This window comes from Oculina patagonica, chromosome 4, assembly GCF_052425735.1.
Source record: "Oculina patagonica isolate OP01 chromosome 4, crgOcupat, whole genome shotgun sequence".
NCBI lineage: Eukaryota > Metazoa > Cnidaria > Anthozoa > Scleractinia > Oculinidae > Oculina > Oculina patagonica.
This window is the reverse complement of record NC_135761.1, coordinates 51133764-51151294: the sequence shown is the minus strand read 5'-3', so window position 1 is coordinate 51151294 and position 17531 is coordinate 51133764. Positions and strand designations below refer to the sequence as shown.

At 37.0% G+C, this 17531-nt stretch overlaps 2 protein-coding genes across 2 annotated transcripts; one reads left to right on the top strand and one right to left on the bottom strand.

Annotated features, from left to right (window-relative positions):
• Window positions 1-323: 323 nt before the first annotated feature.
• On the bottom strand, window positions 324-10678 carry LOC144648825 (neuronal pentraxin-1-like). Its single transcript, XM_078508278.1, has 5 exons — window positions 10665-10678; window positions 10223-10420; window positions 2029-2086; window positions 1501-1714; window positions 324-894 (listed from the first exon to the last, which is right to left on the bottom strand). Exons 2-5 carry the CDS (start codon window positions 10259-10261, stop codon window positions 498-500), a joined length of 708 nt encoding a protein of 235 aa, XP_078364404.1. The 5' UTR covers window positions 10262-10420; window positions 10665-10678; the 3' UTR covers window positions 324-497.
• Window positions 10679-13535: 2857 nt separating this feature from the next.
• On the top strand, window positions 13536-17242 carry LOC144650512 (aggrecan core protein-like). The gene is made up of 4 exons (XM_078510206.1): window positions 13536-13605; window positions 14903-15168; window positions 15993-16104; window positions 16787-17242. Exons 1-4 carry the CDS (start codon window positions 13536-13538, stop codon window positions 17179-17181), a joined length of 843 nt encoding a protein of 280 aa, XP_078366332.1. The 3' UTR covers window positions 17182-17242.
• The last annotated feature ends 289 nt before the right edge of the window (window positions 17243-17531 follow it).

Genomic DNA, 17531 nt, shown 5'->3' with positions numbered 1-17531 from the left:
GGCCCCAGAAGCACATGGGCTGAAACGAATATGATTGGTCTGTGAGGTCACATGACCTATCGTCACGCCAGAATATTGTTTTCAAATAGTCACATATTCTTGTCAGTTCCATATTTATCACCTTATTAGCATGACTGTAGATCTTTTTAAAAAGCATGGACTAACCTAAGTATTTTACGTGATAATGACATCGGTGAACGATGTCGAAACGTTGTATTTTATTATCGTTAATTCTTGTACTAAAGATAAACCCACAAGCTTTGCTTATCAACAACAACAACAACAACTTTGTTTCTACCACTAAATTAAATTTAGTTTTTAAGAGAAATAAAGATAAAATTAAATGAAGTACATAGCTGCCCGAAATAACGACCATTGGCTAATGAGATTGAGCAGCCATCCTTAGCGTATACAACAATAATTTTTATAGAGGACAGGTATCCGAAATTTAAACTTTGCCTCTGATAAAAAACTAATAATGACGTTAAACTAGGGCACTAATCAGTTGGAGATTTACAAGAAGATGGGATAACAACCCTGGGTGTGCCTTTAAGACCATCTTTGAAATCAGACCACTTGTACACGTTCCCCTCCCCTGCCAGGCATGATTGTGACATATCACGAATTTTCTCTGGAGGAAGCACGTGGTCCCACATGTTAACGTTTGTCAGCATTCCTTGGAATGATTGATCTTTGTTAAAACCACCTCCAAATGAGTCTTGCTCTTGAGTCATGATTAAAGACCCCTTTGGCGGTATTTCGTAACCTTTTTTGAGTCCTTTGCCCCCTTGTATCTCGTAATAATCTTTGTAAAATTTCCAAGCACCATTTGTGTTGTTCCAGCACACGCACAAATGGTGCCACATTCCATCATTTGCTGACATTGATGTCATCCTAAAGTGAAAGGAGATATAAAACAGAAAGAAAAAAAACATTGAAAATTTGTTTTGCTGGCCTGTAAAAAGCGATTTCCGATTGAGTGTCGTAAAACAAAAACCAAAGTGATCACCCTAGCCAATTACAAAGGACACTAGTGAACCAATAAACCAATGAACCCTTAGGCAACTACATGTAGCACCGGAAATCGTGTGTAAGCGAGTCACGATTAGGCTTGGTTTTACTTCTTATTTGTTGAGAATTCGGCGAGAGATTGTTTACACCAATCGCTATAAAGCGGAGTAATGGAAAACCAAAGCAAAGCAAACATAAATCACTGAAGTGAAAATCGCCATTGTTTAGGCTAGCTGAAATGTTTAAGGAGCCACCGTAAGTCGGGTTTCGCGATGCACGAAATCGTAGTCAAAAGACTCCAAATGGTACGAGGGCGAGAACTGCCAGAGAGGCAATTAAAAACCAAAAGGAAATATGTAAGTGGGGCTATCTTCTCTGAGACTGCGATGCAAAGCGGGTTACAAAGTGACGCTAAACGTTTATCTTTCGCGATACAACTTTTTTTGTTTTGTTTGTTTATTTGTTTTTTCAAGGAAGAGAATTACTAACCTACTCTCTCCATTTATCTGAAGTTTAAAACCATTTCCGTAACTAATCACAATTTCATTATACTGTCTGAGGACTGCGTAGCTGAAAAGAGTTCCAAAAGGTGTGGTATCATTTGACTGCGTCCAGGAACACACCGTGAACTGCGTCAAACGGGGCATACCCCATACTTGAATATAGTCAGCTGTTCCTTTGTGCGGGAAATGAATAGCAAAGTCTGCAAAAAAGTTTAAAATTGAAGATTCATCATCACCATCGATCATCATCATCATCATCATCATCATCATCATCATCATCATCATCATCATCATCATCATCATCATCATACGGTGGCAATCTGGTGGTGCATAAAGCCGCACGTAAGCTCCCTCTTTGTACGATCCTTCCGCCTCCTTCCACGAAAAATACCGAGTCTATGACACTTTTATCTCGTACTGTTGTTTTGTTCCAAAGTCATAATTTCAAAAAGAAATCTCATTTAAAGTTGTTCATGCAATGAAGTAATATTTCATAAACGGAATTCACGTGTACCTGAGTCTGGTGGCTCTGTGGTGGGATTTTGATCAACCATACCGCAGGTCTTTTCATTCTAGGGATGTAAATAAAGTAAAAACAGAAATACTAAATGCCACAACGTATCATTCCCTCATAACAATAGGAATGTCGTATTTTTTTCACTCGCTCTCAAAACAGCAATAAACCCCCCCAAAGGACCTGATTTCTCAAAAGTCATGATGAACTCTCGTCCTGTAGCTAAAGGTAATTCTGAACACCCCCTCGAGAAAAGGTTGTCTTTTGACATGCTTATTGATAAGCGGAGGATCACCGAGTTCATTTTTGAGTTTACAGCACTTTGACAGTAATATTATATGCAATGGTAACCTGTTATGTCAAGTAAATGACAAAGCGCCAAGCTAAGAAATAAACAGGGGTAATTGATGCATCAAAGTTTAAGAGCGCCATTTAAAGTTAAATGGTCCATACAAACAGCAGTGGAAAGCTTGATAATCGAAACACTTTTACGCTTTCAAGAGAGTAAAATAAAAGACAAGTCCGTGGCTTAAGAGGCCGGCGTTTAACTTCAGTTTTAATAGCAACGAGTATTTCTTCTCCTCCTGGATGAAAAACTTGTCCATCGCAGGTTACTCATCAGTAATTTGTCAGGTTATCGTATCCCACCGAACACAATGAATGTTTTACTGTGTAATAGAACTGTATCACGGGAACAGCGCCGCTCGTTTTCCGACACTTTAGCTCACTGCCTAAGTAAATTCTTTTATTTATCCTGCTTTTTCTACAACTTTAAACAAGAATTGGGTAATATAGGTGACGGAGAATTGCTTGATTTATGAATAACTAACCTTGCCTTCCTTTATCTGCTGAAACACGAATCCCACTGAGTAGATAAGAGATTTATCCCTGTCTTGGATTCCACAGTCATTCAACTCCCACAGACCATTGGCGCCTGCTGATCTCTCGTAGTTGTACGAGATGCATCTTGGTTCATCATGACAGGCCTGAATACAGTTGAACCAGTCTCTGGCGTATAACTGTTGAAAAACATTCCCGACTAAAACATGGTTGTTTTCTGTAACAGGTCGAAATGCAATGGCTATTCCTTGGAGAAGTGTCACAAGCAGCTTAAGACTAACGAAGTTCATGGACATCATAAAAAAGAAATTTTTGTTTCGTTCGTATTCTTTGAAACAGCACCAGGCAAAGTAAACGCAGCTCAAACAGAGATATTTCTGTTTGCACAAAGGTTCATATAAGTGTCGCCTATAAATTAAGATAGAGCTTACACCTGTTTTGCGCAAATATTACCAATCGACGTATAATCTATCTTTCTTGTTTGTTCAAAGAGACAGAGTATGTCCTATACACTCAGATCGAAATAATTGTTATCCTTGTAAATCCTATTCCCCACAAGGAAAAGACGTCAAGTTTTCACAAATTTAACATAGAGCTAATTTAAAAAACTGATTAGACAAACCTCTCCTAGGTAATCATTTTTCTGCATGTGTTTTTACGTATGCTTGACTTGCATTTATACTTTTAGGACCAAAAAACACATTATGCGATCTCTCCACTGAGCTAGAGTCAAAAGTATACTAGAAGCGACACTGTCGACTTTAAGAAAATTAGCGAGATGTATTTCTTGTTGCTATTGTTTTCATGCTTTTAATGTCCTCGCGGTGGCGTCCTGTTCACCCTACAGCCTTTTTTGTATTATAAGGTTTAATTTCAAATGTAAACAATTTGGGGGAAAAAAAAAATTGTTTTTGTCGTGTTCAGTAAGACGGGTTGCATCCTTGGTAGAAAAATTATATTCTTTTATGTATGGATATAAGCGTGATACATTGTGTCGAACAGCTGGCGAAGACTGTTTTTAGTGGGGCATATGAATATGGTTTATTGCGAAACTTTATTGAAAAAAAAAACTGGTTATAGCCTTTAATATTTTTTTCTGAGGCGTTCACTTTACATTAATTCTAAGCGCACATTTTTGGAGGTTATTCAATATTTTAGCGATTTTTATACTGGTTGTGCATGCGAAAATTGCGTTCGCAACGATTCGCGTCAAAGGCGGCCCTTAAGAGTATAGCATTTTATATAGTGCAGACATTATACTGAGATGTTGAGGATGTAGGTCAGAATGCCATAAAGCTTTCACAGGTCTAAGCAACTTTATTTGACAAAGGTTAACTGGCTAGAAAATTGATTACATTGTGGCTGTGAGTAGTCTTCTTTGTAAAATTAGCGGTGCTTTATATTTAAAAGCAATAGAGAAAAACGCGCAAAGTGGGATTAAAGGCCAGAATTGTTTGAGTTTTACCTAAAAATTATTAAAATTCGAAGTTACTGAAAAAGCGAGACTTAATTAGGGTCAATATCGATTTGTTTTATTTTCATGTTTCTTTTTTATACAAACCAAAATTTTATTGAGAATTTGGAAAAAAAAAATATGATTCTAAATTCAAGCCAAAATCTTGAATATATTTTAAAGAAGACATAAATTCTTATAAAAGCTTATTAGTTCAGGAGAACCTAACAAGATGACAATTAAGAACCGGGGACAGTTCTCAGTGCGAACTGTTGTATTACTAGCCGTGAGAGTAGGCCATTGTTTTATTTCATCTGCTACCTCCGGTTAACTCCCCCAGACAATCTCTACTCTGTACTCCAAAGGATCAAGAGAACTCTCTCCTCTCACTTGCATTTCGGCGTACTTTCATACCAAAATAAATGAAATAATATACATTACTGTCTTATCTCCAGATTAGCTAACAAAATTGTGGATCGTGAGTGACCGCTTCTCACCACATAACTGTGTGTACACGTGACTACCTCATGTGTTACACTCGACAAAAACAAGACGATTAAAGTCAATATTGCATTTTTTTTTCTTTTCGTGTTACTTTCGTTGTCATGCAAACCGAAATGTTATTAAGCATTTTAACACCTCATCAGACTCGATCCGAGCAAAATTGTTTTTGTAATTAACATTGTTTCCAAATAGTAACCTTTTCTTGTACGTTTCATATTTATCACCTTATTAGCATTATTGTAGATTTATTTAAACAGCATGAACTGACCTACGTATTTTACTTGATAATGACTTCGTGAATTATGTCGAAACGTTGTATTTTTTATCGCTAATTCTTGTACTAAACATTTACCCACAAGCTTTGCTTATCCGATATTTATACTTTGCCTTTGATTTAAAACTAATAATGACGTTTAACTGGGGCACTAAGCAGTTGGAGATTTACAAGGCGATGGGATAACAATTCTGGGTTTGCCTCTAAGGTTATCTTTGAAATCAGACCACTTGTACACGTTCCCCTCCCCTGACAGGCATGATTGTGACATATCTTGAATTTTCTCTGGAGGAAGCACTTGGTCCCACATGTTAACGTTTGTCAGCGTTCCTTGGAATGATTGATCTTTGCTAAAACGTCCTCCAAATGAGTCTTGCTCTTGAGTCAGAATTAAAGTTCCGTTTGGTTGTATTGTGTGACCTGTTTTGAGTCCTTCGCCCCGATGTCTCTCCTGGCCATCTTTGTAAAATTTCCAAACGCCTGAAGTGTTGTTCCAGCACACGCATAAATGGTGCCACCTTCCATCATTTACTGACAATGATCTTATCCTTAAGAAAAAAGAGATATAATACGGAGGAAAATATTAATCATTTTTGTTGACCAGTTGAGAGCGTTTTCCGATTGAGTTGCAGTAAAACCAAACATGTGTCGCGAGAAAACGTGGGCAAGCTAATCACGGTTGGTTTGGTTTTATTTATGACTTATAATCCCATGAGAGCAAAACAAGTCAACAACAAGTTCAAAGGCGGGTAAGGGACAAAGTGCTCGAGTTGCCAATAGGAATCATGCTGGACAACACAGGTCAGTTGGTTGGCAACAAGGGGTTGAGTCTTCTCCCTCCTTTCAGGAGGTCCGAGTTCCCAGGCTACAGAGAGGTCCTAATTCAATAACTGGAGTCCTAATCCCCAGGCCCCCAGAGAACAACTACAACAACATAATCACCCTGGTACCCAGGCTACTGGGGTCCCAATCGCCAGGCCCCCTGCAACAACCACAACGCCGAATTCCCAGACTTCTGGGATACTAATCCCTTGGCCCCCTGACAACAAAAACAACACCGGGGGCGTTCTACCAGGATAGCGAACCATATGAGCCTATGGGGCAATAGGGCGATACGACTTTTTTTACGATAGGAATTTTTTTTCAAGGAGTAAAATGACAAACCTGCTGTTCTTATTTATATGCAGTTGAAAACCATTTTGGTACATAATCACAATTTCATTGAACTGTGTGGGTACTGCGTAGCTGAAAATTGTTCCGACAGTAGCATTTGACTGCATCCAGGAACACACTGTAAACTGTGTCAAACGGGGCATACCCCATACTTGAATATAGTCTGCTGTCCCTTTATATGGGAATTGAATAGCAAAATCTGCAAAAAAAATGAAATTCGATTTCAAGATTCAATGAAGCGTCAACTTTTCAATTAATTCTTGGTTTTCATGTTATGTCATAAAATTCTGAAATCAAAATTCACTAGGCCTACTAAATTTTCGTTGTCATTAGACGTAAGATAAACTAAAAATATACATTTTTGCAAATTTCCAGATCGATAGTGTCATTCGTTTTTTAAACAGAGCATTTTGAATATTTGAGTTTTCCGTCGTATGTGACATCAAGCTGAGTGCCGTGAAAAAGCTGTTTTGTTTGAAAAAAAAGCCTTTCCTTTCCATTTTCAGTAGATTGAACATTTCAGATATAATAAGTGGTGTTTATGTGAAACTGTACTAGCTCATGAGCCAAAGATTGCCGCTGTTGTAAACAGAATTGAGTTCCAGATGATTTCTCTGACATCGCGGCGGCCATATTTGTGTCCCTCGGAAGGACACAGTTATGGCATCTCCATACTATGCTTTATAAATTTGTGTGGAAAAGTCCGGCAAATAACTCGCAAACGGTACACCGCACAGACCTGAAACTTGGAGAAATTGTTTATCTATTTATCGTCTATAATATTTGAAATTCGTAGCTTCTGTAGTTAAATGGTTTCGAATTTATTTTTTTGATTGCGTGAAAGTGAAAACCAGCAATATAACTTTACTAAAACTTGTAATTTTAGAGTTTTAAATTTTTGTACTTAGATTATTTAGATTAATTAATTAGTTTTATATTTTAAGAAATTGTAATTTTTTAAAAAAATAGAGGGTCACAGGTTTTTCAGAATTTCTGTTATGTGCTACCCTCTTTAAATAAAGTTGTCTATCACATCTATCTTTACAATTAATATTTTGTATGGTCGATAAATTTAAATATTGTATCACTTAGGTAGGAATATCCGTCACAGGGATAACATTAACGTTATCGAATGGCCGTTTTTCTTGGAAGCGCAAAATATCTCGTAGCGCCATCCGTGTGCTCTTTTTGTGTGCGCGTTTAAAAAAAGGTATTTATGTCAAAAACACCATTAAGTTAAAGTTGTCGTGCAATGATGTAATATTTCATAATGGAAATTTACGTACCTGAGTCTGGTGGCTTTGCGCTGGGATTTTGATCAACCATACCGCAGGTCTTTCCATTCTAAGGAGTTAAGTAGAAACATAATTATAAAATGCAACAAACAACTGAAAAAGCATTTCTGCATAAAACTTAGAATTGTCAGTACCCTTTTTGAGTTTTTTTTTTTTTTCAAAAATAGCTCTTAGCCGTCGTGATGGACCGTGTAGTCAGTCAGTCAGTCAGTCAGTCAGTCAGTCAGTCAGTCAGTCAGTCAGTCAGTCAGTCAGTCAGTCAGTGAAGTATGTTTGTCACACCAGTCAGGTTTCAGGTACTATCAGAACCAATCAAATTGTAGTTTATAAAGGGAAGCAATCTGACACAGTAGAAGTGAGCGATTTCGTTCGAAGATTTTAGGTTTGTTGGAGGCGGAATTGGTGAGTTGTGAATTTACCCTGGATTAAAAACAAGTTTTTCGCAACGCTCCCCTGCTTACAATGCACACGCCGGTCAGCAAAAGGCCCAACACAAAATTGTTATTCAACTTATTCGAACGTTTGTTTTGGAGAGGCTAGCTTTCCTGACCGTCGTAAAAATTAAAAATTACATAAAGCATTTGTACAAAGCAGATTTAAAGAATAATGTTGTCATTATGATGTTAATACTGTAGGCATATTTACAAAGAGTCGAAGAAATGGAAAGGAATCTTCTTTAGATTCCTAAATATTACTGGAGACTCCGTCGCACCAACTGCAAACCGCAATTAATTTAATTACTCTTGAGCATCTTGCTCAATTCACCAATTCAGAAGTGGCATTTGTGTTTATACCTTTAAAACAACTCGTTCAAACATTTAATAAACAGGTATAAGTAATAACCTTGCTGTTAAAAGCAACTACGATCGACAGCAGAAACAGAATAAGAGCGTGCCATTCCGTGACAATTTGATAACTCAATTAGTTGTTGTTTGTTGAATAACATTTAATACAAGAAAATAAAATATTTTGTCGAAACAGTTCTCACAGGAAACAAATACTCCAGGTGTACTGCGCTTTAAAGAACTTTCCCGAAGAGATGGTTTTCGATTTGTTTCGTTTATTACGTCGTATATTATTTTCCATTAAATGACTATTGAGCATGTTAAATGGAGACATGGCTTTTTCGAGAAAAACAAAAGTATCATGTTACAATAGTGAGAAAAACAATAGTATCATGTTACTCTGTTTGGGAAAAAAGCCAAAAGTATATATACCGTAACAAACAAAAGTATCATGTTACGGTTGTTAAAAAGCTAGCAACAAAATAAGCGCTTTTAAAGCGCTTATTTAAAACAGAATAAGAACGTGCCATTCCGTGATATTTTGATAATTAAATTAGTTCTTGTTTTTCAATGAAATGATGAAAATTCATGTATTGAATAAAACAGTTCTGACGTACAAAGTGCACGTAAGTGTTTGCAAGTAAATTTCGTGCAAAAAAGTGACTCCGTGGGCCGCCATACACAAATTGCTCAACCCATTTATTGACATAAACCATCTCAACAGGACAATCACCCAGTCTCACCCCAAGCCACCCCATAAATTGAAAAAATAACTCCTGCACGCTTAGCGTGCCCATGTTTTCACTCGCTTGCGGAACACATAGTGAAGCAATAATATTCAAAAGATAAAACTAAGTTCTTCTTTAATTTGGACCCGTTATATTTATCGCCTGCAAATTTTCTTGTCATCATCATCATCATCATCGCTTTTTTTTACCCTCGGATTTGAAGAGTAGCTTATACAGCTAATATCTCCGAGCATTTTACAGTAAGCACAGTACAACACAACACCATGACCTCCATGCCCTACTCTTTACAATAAGTGTGTGGGTTATTTTACGTCCCCTGCTTACCATAACACTGAGATGCAGGAGACGGGGCCTACGGTTTATCGTCCTTATCCGAGAAGACTAGAATATCTAACCATTTGCAGATGTTATTGCAAAGGCAGCATATTCTCCTCAGTTATTTTAAGAGCCTGAGCGTTGGTCCGGTCTGGGACTCGAACCCGAGACCTCCCGCACGGTAGTCCGTCGCTCTACCAACTGAGCTAACCGGTCGGCGGTTGACTGTCATTATACCCTTGCCTTTAAGGTGGTTCTGAACACGCCCGACGTACGTTTTGGCATGCTCAGTATTAAGCGATGATATAAAACGGGGATCACTGAGCTCGTTTTTGAGTTAAAGGCACTGAAAAGTAAAATAAAGGGTGTTTTTGCCAGGTAGTAACGTTGCTATGGTAACCTATTGGGCAGTCGTTTAATACCATTCTTGTAGCACCAAGCAATAAACAGGCTGGGGGGAGGGTTTTATTGGTGCATCAAAATATAACAGCATGAACCAGCTGAGAACCTTTACTTTCCATGTAAAAACTGGTTTTTGCATGTGGAGTCTGTAGTTTGTCTACAAGTTTGTCTCACTGAACATTAACCACTAATAACCCAGTGAAAATTTATGTTCTCGAGTCGATATTTTATGCAACACAATTGTAAGTATCACGAGAGCAGCACCGTTCATTTTTCGACGCTTCGACTTGAGTAATTGCAAAAGAAAATTGCTATCTAGTCCATCCTTCTATATTTTTCAAAACTTCGCACAAGAAGTAGGTTGAAAAAGTGACGAAAATGTGCTTAATTCATAAACAGCTTACCTTGCCTTCCCTTATCTGCTGAAACACAAATCCCACCATGTAGATAAGAGATTTATCTCTGTCGCACAAGTCTTCAACTCCACAGTCATTCAATTCACACAGACCATTGGCGCCTGCTGATCTCTCGTAGTTGTACGAGATGCATCTTGGTTCATCATGACAGGCCTGAATACAGTTGAACCAGTCTGTAGCGAAAAACTGTCGAAAAACATGGCCGACTAAAACATGGTTGTGTTCTGTTGCCGGTCGAAATGCAGTACTTATTCCTTGGAGAAGTGTCACAAGCAGCCTAAGACTAACGAGGTTTTTAAACATCATAGAAACGAACAGTGTTTTCTTAGGGAAGACGTTCAGGCAAAGTAAACACAGCGCAAACACAGATCTTGCTGTTTGCACAAAGGTTCTTATAACTGTCGCCTAAAAATTAAGAAAAAGCTAACACCTGTTTTGTGCAAATATTATCAATTTGGCGTAGAATCTATCTTTGGTTTGTTAAAAGAGACAGAGTATGTCCTATACACTCAGAAGAAATTGAAGGTTTTAATTTTTATTCATTTTAGAATTTGCTGCGAAATAATTGTTATCCTTGTAAATCGTATTCCCCACAAGGGAAAGAGGAACTGCAATTAAGAAAATAAATTATCGTCACGTTTTCACAAACTTATCATATAACTTATTTGAAAAAATTAGACATGCATTGTCAAAAAATCGGGCAAAGAAAGTGCTTTTATTGACCAGTAGGAGTTCTCGATTGAACTAAGGTCAAAAGCTATATTAGAAGTGACACGAATTTTAAAAAATAAACGAGTTTATATTTCACCTTTTTTGCTTGAACGTTTCAATGTTCAAAACCAGAAGATATTGGATGACGTTTCGGCCTGGTATCTGTGTGCAAGTAGGCGCTATAAATTCTTTGTGCATCATAAAGTCTCCTTGTTCAAATGTAAACAATTTGGAAAATGTATTGTACTACTTTATCGTGTTCAGTTATAACACAAAAGACAGGTTGCTTTATCCCTGGTGAAAACAATTACGTCTTATTAACGGAAATGAACGTGATAGATCGAAACACCTGGTAGCATGTGAATAAGAATTATTGAAAAACCTTATTTAAAAAAAAAAGGTTATAGCCTTCAATAGTTTTTTTTTTTCCGAAGCATTCATTTATATTAATTAACTTTACACTATTTCTAGATCTTAGCAGACATTTTCGGAGGTTATCCAATATTTCAGGGTCGTAACCAGGCTAGGTATATTTTTCATCGCTGATCCCAAATTTTAGCTATAAATTTTGATTCCTGATCTCCAAAAGTGGCAACATTGATCCCTGATTCCAATTCTGTCCCATCTGATTGGCTGATGACTTGTGCCCGGGATCCCGAGGCTGTGATCCCGATCCCGAGGCTGTGATCCCGATCCCAAGGCTGTGATCCCTGATCCCATATACCTGGTTACGAGCCTGAATATTCCGGTGTTGTTTACACGGGTTGTGCATGCAAAAAGTTGCGTGCGCAACGATGAACGTCAAAGACTTGTAAGAGTATCACGTATTGCATGTCATACAGTGCAGATATCATATGAGATCTCCAGGTTGTAAGACAGAATGCCATAAAGCTTTTACAGGACCAATAAACTTTATTTAAGGAGGGTAAACTATATAGCTAGCAAGAGAATAGATTACATTGTGGCGGTAAGAGCTTTATCGAAACAAAAATAGCGGTGCTTTATAAGGCAATGGAGAAAGTGGGATTAAAGGCAAGAATTGATGATTTTAATTTTTACCTAAAAAATTTTTGAAATTCGAAATTATTGTAAAAAACGAGACTTGTTTAGAGTCAATCAGATCGAATGTTTTCTGTTTTCTTTTCCTTTCGTTTTTATCCAAAACAAAATTTTATTAAGCATTTTTTTTCGAAAAAAACGCGGTTCTTAATTTAAAATAGTTTAACTTCCAACCTATTTGCCGTGAAAACAAAACAAGCTACACCGCTTAATTCAGTTTTGGAGGGATCAGTTATTATAACATCTGCTGCTAATGCCGAGGAACTGTTTCACTCGAAGTGAAACAATTTTCATTGTTTTTGTTGGCAATCGTTCTTTTTACTAAAATAGGATGTGCTACGAATTGCTTTTGTTTAAAAAAAATTAATTAGTTTAGATGACTTCTGATTTCGGATACTTTTCCATGAAGTCTTGCAAGTCTCCGTCATCTGTTCTTCACAGTAACGTGTCATTAAAAAGCTCTGTGTAAAAAAATCAATTTAATATTCGATACTTATTTATTTGCTTATAAGTAACAATTTTATGTCTTTTACTCATCAATCATGTATTGGAGTGTCTGGTTTATTAAGCTGTAGAGAAAAACACGGAACGGGTGCTGGGCCCATGAACAGAGGCACTCACAATTCCCAATAAATAATAAAGATGTCCAACGCTGCGGCCGAAATTGCAATATTTGTGAGTATTAGGCACACGCACAAAGAACTTTCACGAAATAGTACATAGCCTTGAACTCGCTTAGAAAATACAAAATATTACCGATTTTCTTGTTTTCATCCTTTTAGTCTCCAAACATAAAATCGTTTCTATAGAAACTTATTTTTGATTCGTTGAATAGAAAGGAGTCCCCAGTCGTTTAAAAATGGATAACTTTATCCTGTGGATAAGGGTTTTTATTTTACAGTGGAAGAAGTGTTGAATACCAATGAAGCACTAGTGGGTTATGAAAGATAAAAGATCAAACTTCAAATCAATCGCCCTTATCCTTTAATATTAGTGAAAACGTAACGTTCTTAATTTTGCAAACAGTTGTCAACAGACAGTTTGACTTATATAACTAATACTACTGTAAAAACCGAAAACAGTTTCTTATTGTTTTTGTTCATAATTTACAAATAGAAGATTAAAAGAAACCATTCTTTTTTTTTTCTATAAACAGCTTTCATTATTAATTTTGTAATAACTGAGGGAAATTGAATTTGAACGTAAAAGAAAGTGCTTTTGGCATAAAATCCTAACTGCTTTTTACTTGTGTTTTTACTCTAACAAAAACACACAACAACCCCTACATTTTTTTCAATTATTTGATGCACAACCCAAATTCTTGGGTTCAAAACATAATCTAATTTCCATTATACTTTGTTTAATATTTTATTATTTAGTAAAACTCGACTCTGTCTCATTTCAGGTATTTCATATTTCATTATTTATAGCTTTCCGACGACTTCTGAATAGTTCACTAAATCATTCACTCCGTATTCTTCTCTTTTTCGTTGCGATTGATTTTAGTTTCATTTTCCGGTTTAAACATAGGATGATTCTTATTTGGCGAGTGAAGTTTGTCGTCTTCTTATTGCTCTACAATTCCCTTCCGGCTGAAAGCGGTAAGTCTATAGTTAAAGCTTTATTTGTTACGTAACAAGATGTTGTTCTATTTAGATGTTTTCTCCGTTCAGGATAATTTTCGGTGACGAAAGCTAAGCGTCTAAATATGCTACCTATACCATAAATTGCAATAGACCGTTCCAAAACTTCACTACAGACAGTCGAAACTTTTTTAACCGGCACTCTCGTAAACGGACAGCTCTACTTACGGCAACCTTGTTTGAGAACCCGTTTTAACTTCCATACAAACTCTGTACTTTTACATTCTCGTAAGCGGACATTCCCGTAAGCGGCCGCGGACACTTTCAGAGATAACGAGTCAGACTTTTTCTTTCTTTTTAGGCTCCCGTAGGCGGACACTCCAAAGAAAATCCAATTAACAGCTTCTGTATCTTGTTTTAATCAATCAAATTCGCATCGCCGTTCATCACAATGATTTTACAGTAATTACAGCACCATATTTCAGTGCTTGTTTTGTCGTCAACCACGTCCGTCTAGTTATTGTTAGCTGGGTAAGCTCCCGTAAGCGGCTATGTATCCCCTACACCTCTAGACCCGCTTACGGGGACCATTCTCGTAAGCGGCCAGGTCCAGTTACGGACACTGTTTTCGCGTCCCGAGGGTGTCCGCTTACGAAAGCTTCGACTGTATTGCACTTAAGGTTAAACTTAGTAATTATTGCAACGCGGGTTTGCTTTGTGAAACATCCATACAGTACTAAGCAACAAATGAATTAAATTCATCTTTGTTCAACGCGACTGAATTATCGGTAAAGTTCGCCGTCAATTCAAAATTAAAATGTAGTGCTATTTTGGTGGAATGTAACGAAAAGGCGACTTATTTTCGTAAATGGTTACGAAAATTCATTCTCACAAAAATTCAGAGTAACGAAAATGCAGACGGTTTTTCAAAACGTTCTTAATGTTTGTAAACAGTTTTAACAGGTGAGAAAAATTTCCAACTATTTAGAAAAACGTTCTAACAGAAAGTCTCGATTTTTTGAACGGCTTGTAAAAGCATTTTGCTTGCCAAAACATTTGAACAGATGGTCTCGATTTCAAAACGTTGAATCACCCAAACCGTTTTCCTAAAGTATCTAAGAGCGCTTTCCATTTTTCAGAGCTGGCCGGCCAGACTGGTATATTCGAGAATAGAACTCCGTTGTTAGTCAGATCTGTCCTGTCAAATTAGTCAATACATAAATATCATACATTGTTATGGTGGATTTGTGGGAAAATCTCTTGGAAAAGGCCTCGTGGAATAATTGTAAAATTGATAATCCAATTTAACTTTCAGATGGTGTGTGCAAAGGTGATCGCCCTCAGCAAGTTGTCTTTTCCCAAAGAGTAAAGGACTTTGTCCTGACAGGCCCTATTGTCATGACCAAGCTCGTCTCTAGCGATCAAGAATGTCAAATGGCGTGCATTCGAAGCATGAAGTGCGACACCTTCAATCTGGGTCCTCTTGATGACTCGTTCCAATACACTTGCCAGATCCTGAGGTTTGATGTTCAAAGCTACATTGTAGAGCGCAAAAAGGGGTGGAGCTTCCGAGCAAGAAAGGTGACTTTTCGACTCTTTTGTTATATTATTTTTTTGTTGCTAACGAATCGTTTTATAAAAGGGACCCCAGAGAACAAGATTAAAGCTTGGGTTGTTTTTCAAATCTTTTTCCTGCCTTTTTTCTAATAATTATTGTTTCTCCTTCCATAAATACTTTCTTCTGATTGGTTGGGGGCAGAAAAAATTATTCCAAATTGTATGGCTAGCTGAAAAGTTAAAAATGAATTGTATCTTTCTGAGTTTCGCGCCAACTGAAAAGAAGTTGCCTTTTACCACCGTCTGCTGCTTTAATTTTTGCAAAATCGTCAAATATCGATATGAAAACCATGAACATTGACGGGATTAACCAACAATTTTAACCTGGAAAATTAAAAAGAAACCATTTAGTATTCTTTTTAATAAAAAAATCATTTTCATCGACTATTAAAGACATGATGAGCAAAACAACGCCGAAAGGATGCCCGGCACATTTAAACTCGTGTAAACTTGAAAATTTGCTCGATTCAAAAGCTCCTATTTACGGTAGCATTATTACTAAAAGGAAATCTGTCCTTTTTTCTCGAAACAATTGGCAATTTAAAATTGCTTTTGTGAACATATCTCACTTCTTCTAAATTAGTTAAAAGTCTGATCTGTTCAATCGTACAATTTATTCCTCATATTTTCTCAAACAGAACGTTTTTTAAGTAGTAATGTACTCAACTTAAGCAGTTGAGAAAAGCAAGCCTGAAACTCTTGAACTGTATAATGTAATTAGTACTATTAATATGATTATAGTACAACTGATAACACTAAGAGTTTAATTTTTCACGGTCTTTATTCAGTGCCTATCCTCTCCTTGCAAAAACGATGGCATTTGTTTCACCATTGATGCAAGTAACACGCCGAGATGCGCTTGCCCAAGTAGCTGGAAAGGAGAGAATTGCTCAGAACAGAGTGAGTAAAGTTCAACATAAGTTTTCTAAAGGCCGTAGCACAGGAATGGTTTAATAATTTTTTTAGAAAAAAAGAACTTTCTGGCTTATTAGATAAATGCTTTACTCAAGGTTGTAACATTGCACCCAAATCTCAACCAGCTATAAAGCGCTCTTAATTATGTTTTGTGACAGTATGCAACTTGAACGTTCGAAGAAAAAATCTCTTAAAACTCTCGACACAGATCAAACAGTGTAATGTCTCCCAAAGAGTAAATATCTATGCTACAACTTTCTTCAGAGTGTCTGCGTGTTGAGAGTTTGACATTTTAAAGCTTGAGCAAACAAGCTGATAACGTGTAACAGAAAACCGTGAATTTTCAAAAAACTCGAAAAATAAAGGTGCTACTGATGTTCCTATTGAAGCGCGTGCCGGGTAATTATTCAAACTCATTTAATAACATGGGCTCCAGAATGTTATAAACCGTCCTCCATTTTTGTTAAATGCAGCATCGAATAGAGAAGCAATTACATTGCAGTAGTATGATTATTAAGACTGGCTGTGCAAAGAAATCTACAAATGAATTTGATAACGGAACCAATTCAGTTCTGTTCAACGTTCATTCAACTTATACTTCGATCAATTAAGAACTCCATAGCTAACTAGCTTTACAAGTGGTACATTCTCTTACGCTATTTTCCAGGTTCATGTATGACTGACTGGATAGAATACGACATCTTTTGCTACAAATTTTTCGAAAACTCTGTAACCTTTCCCGAAGCCAATTCGAGCTGCATCGATGAAGGAGCTGAATTGGTTTCCATTAACAATTTCGACGAGCTACGCTTCCTTGACAGCATCCTACCAGGTGGTGAGAAAATATTCGTGGGCTTGACAGACATCGCAGAAGAGGGGCATTGGGTGTGGATGGATGGAAGTGTTCCCACGCTGGACCCACTATGGCATGGTGATCATCCGGATGGAGGTCTGGAGGAAAACTGTGGAGAGTACCAACAAGATCATGGCTTTCACGACAAAAAGTGCAAAGAAAAAAGAAGTTTTGTTTGCAAATACTCTTTGGTCGCAAATTTCATATAAGGAAAAGGCTGAATACCACTAAAAATTCTATTAGCAACAATGCAAAATTTTCTTCGAAAAATATGAACCTAAATAGCCTTAATTTGTGCTAATTACCACTTATTTAAGAACCTGTTTAGGCTAGCTTGGAAAACTGCAGGTACTTGCACAGTATAGGAAACGTCCTTGTTGTTTTAGCAACAAAAGTCTTGACTTCTCAGTGAAAGTAAAAACGAAAAAGCTTTCCCTGTGTGTTTGTATTTTAAGGTCGCGCAGGACCCTTGCAATCATTAGCATGTATTTATTTAAAGAATATGCACGAACTGCCGGACGACTGAAGCCGACAACAAACGAAATATTCATGAGAATAT

What these genes read in the sequence shown, in the direction of transcription:
- LOC144650512 (XM_078510206.1), top strand. Translation starts at nt 13,536, where the DNA reads ATGATTCTTATTTGGCGAGTGAAGTTTGTCGTCTTCTTATTGCTCTAC. An exon ending in TTCCCTTCCGGCTGAAAGCG is followed by an intron (nt 13,606 to 14,902) that starts GTAAGTCTATAG and finishes TTTAACTTTCAG; the next exon opens with ATGGTGTGTGCAAAGGTGAT. An exon ending in GGAGCTTCCGAGCAAGAAAG is followed by an intron (nt 15,169 to 15,992) that starts GTGACTTTTCGA and finishes GTCTTTATTCAG; the next exon opens with TGCCTATCCTCTCCTTGCAA.
- LOC144648825 (XM_078508278.1), bottom strand. Translation starts at nt 10,261, where the DNA reads ATGGTGGGATTTGTGTTTCAGCAGATAAGGGAAGGCAAG. An exon ending in AGCAGATAAGGGAAGGCAAG is followed by an intron (nt 2,087 to 10,222) that starts GTAAGCTGTTTA and finishes TTACATCCCTAG; the next exon opens with AATGAAAAGACCTGCGGTAT. An exon ending in CAGATAAATGGAGAGAGTAG is followed by an intron (nt 895 to 1,500) that starts GTTAGTAATTCT and finishes CTTTCACTTTAG; the next exon opens with GATGACATCAATGTCAGCAA.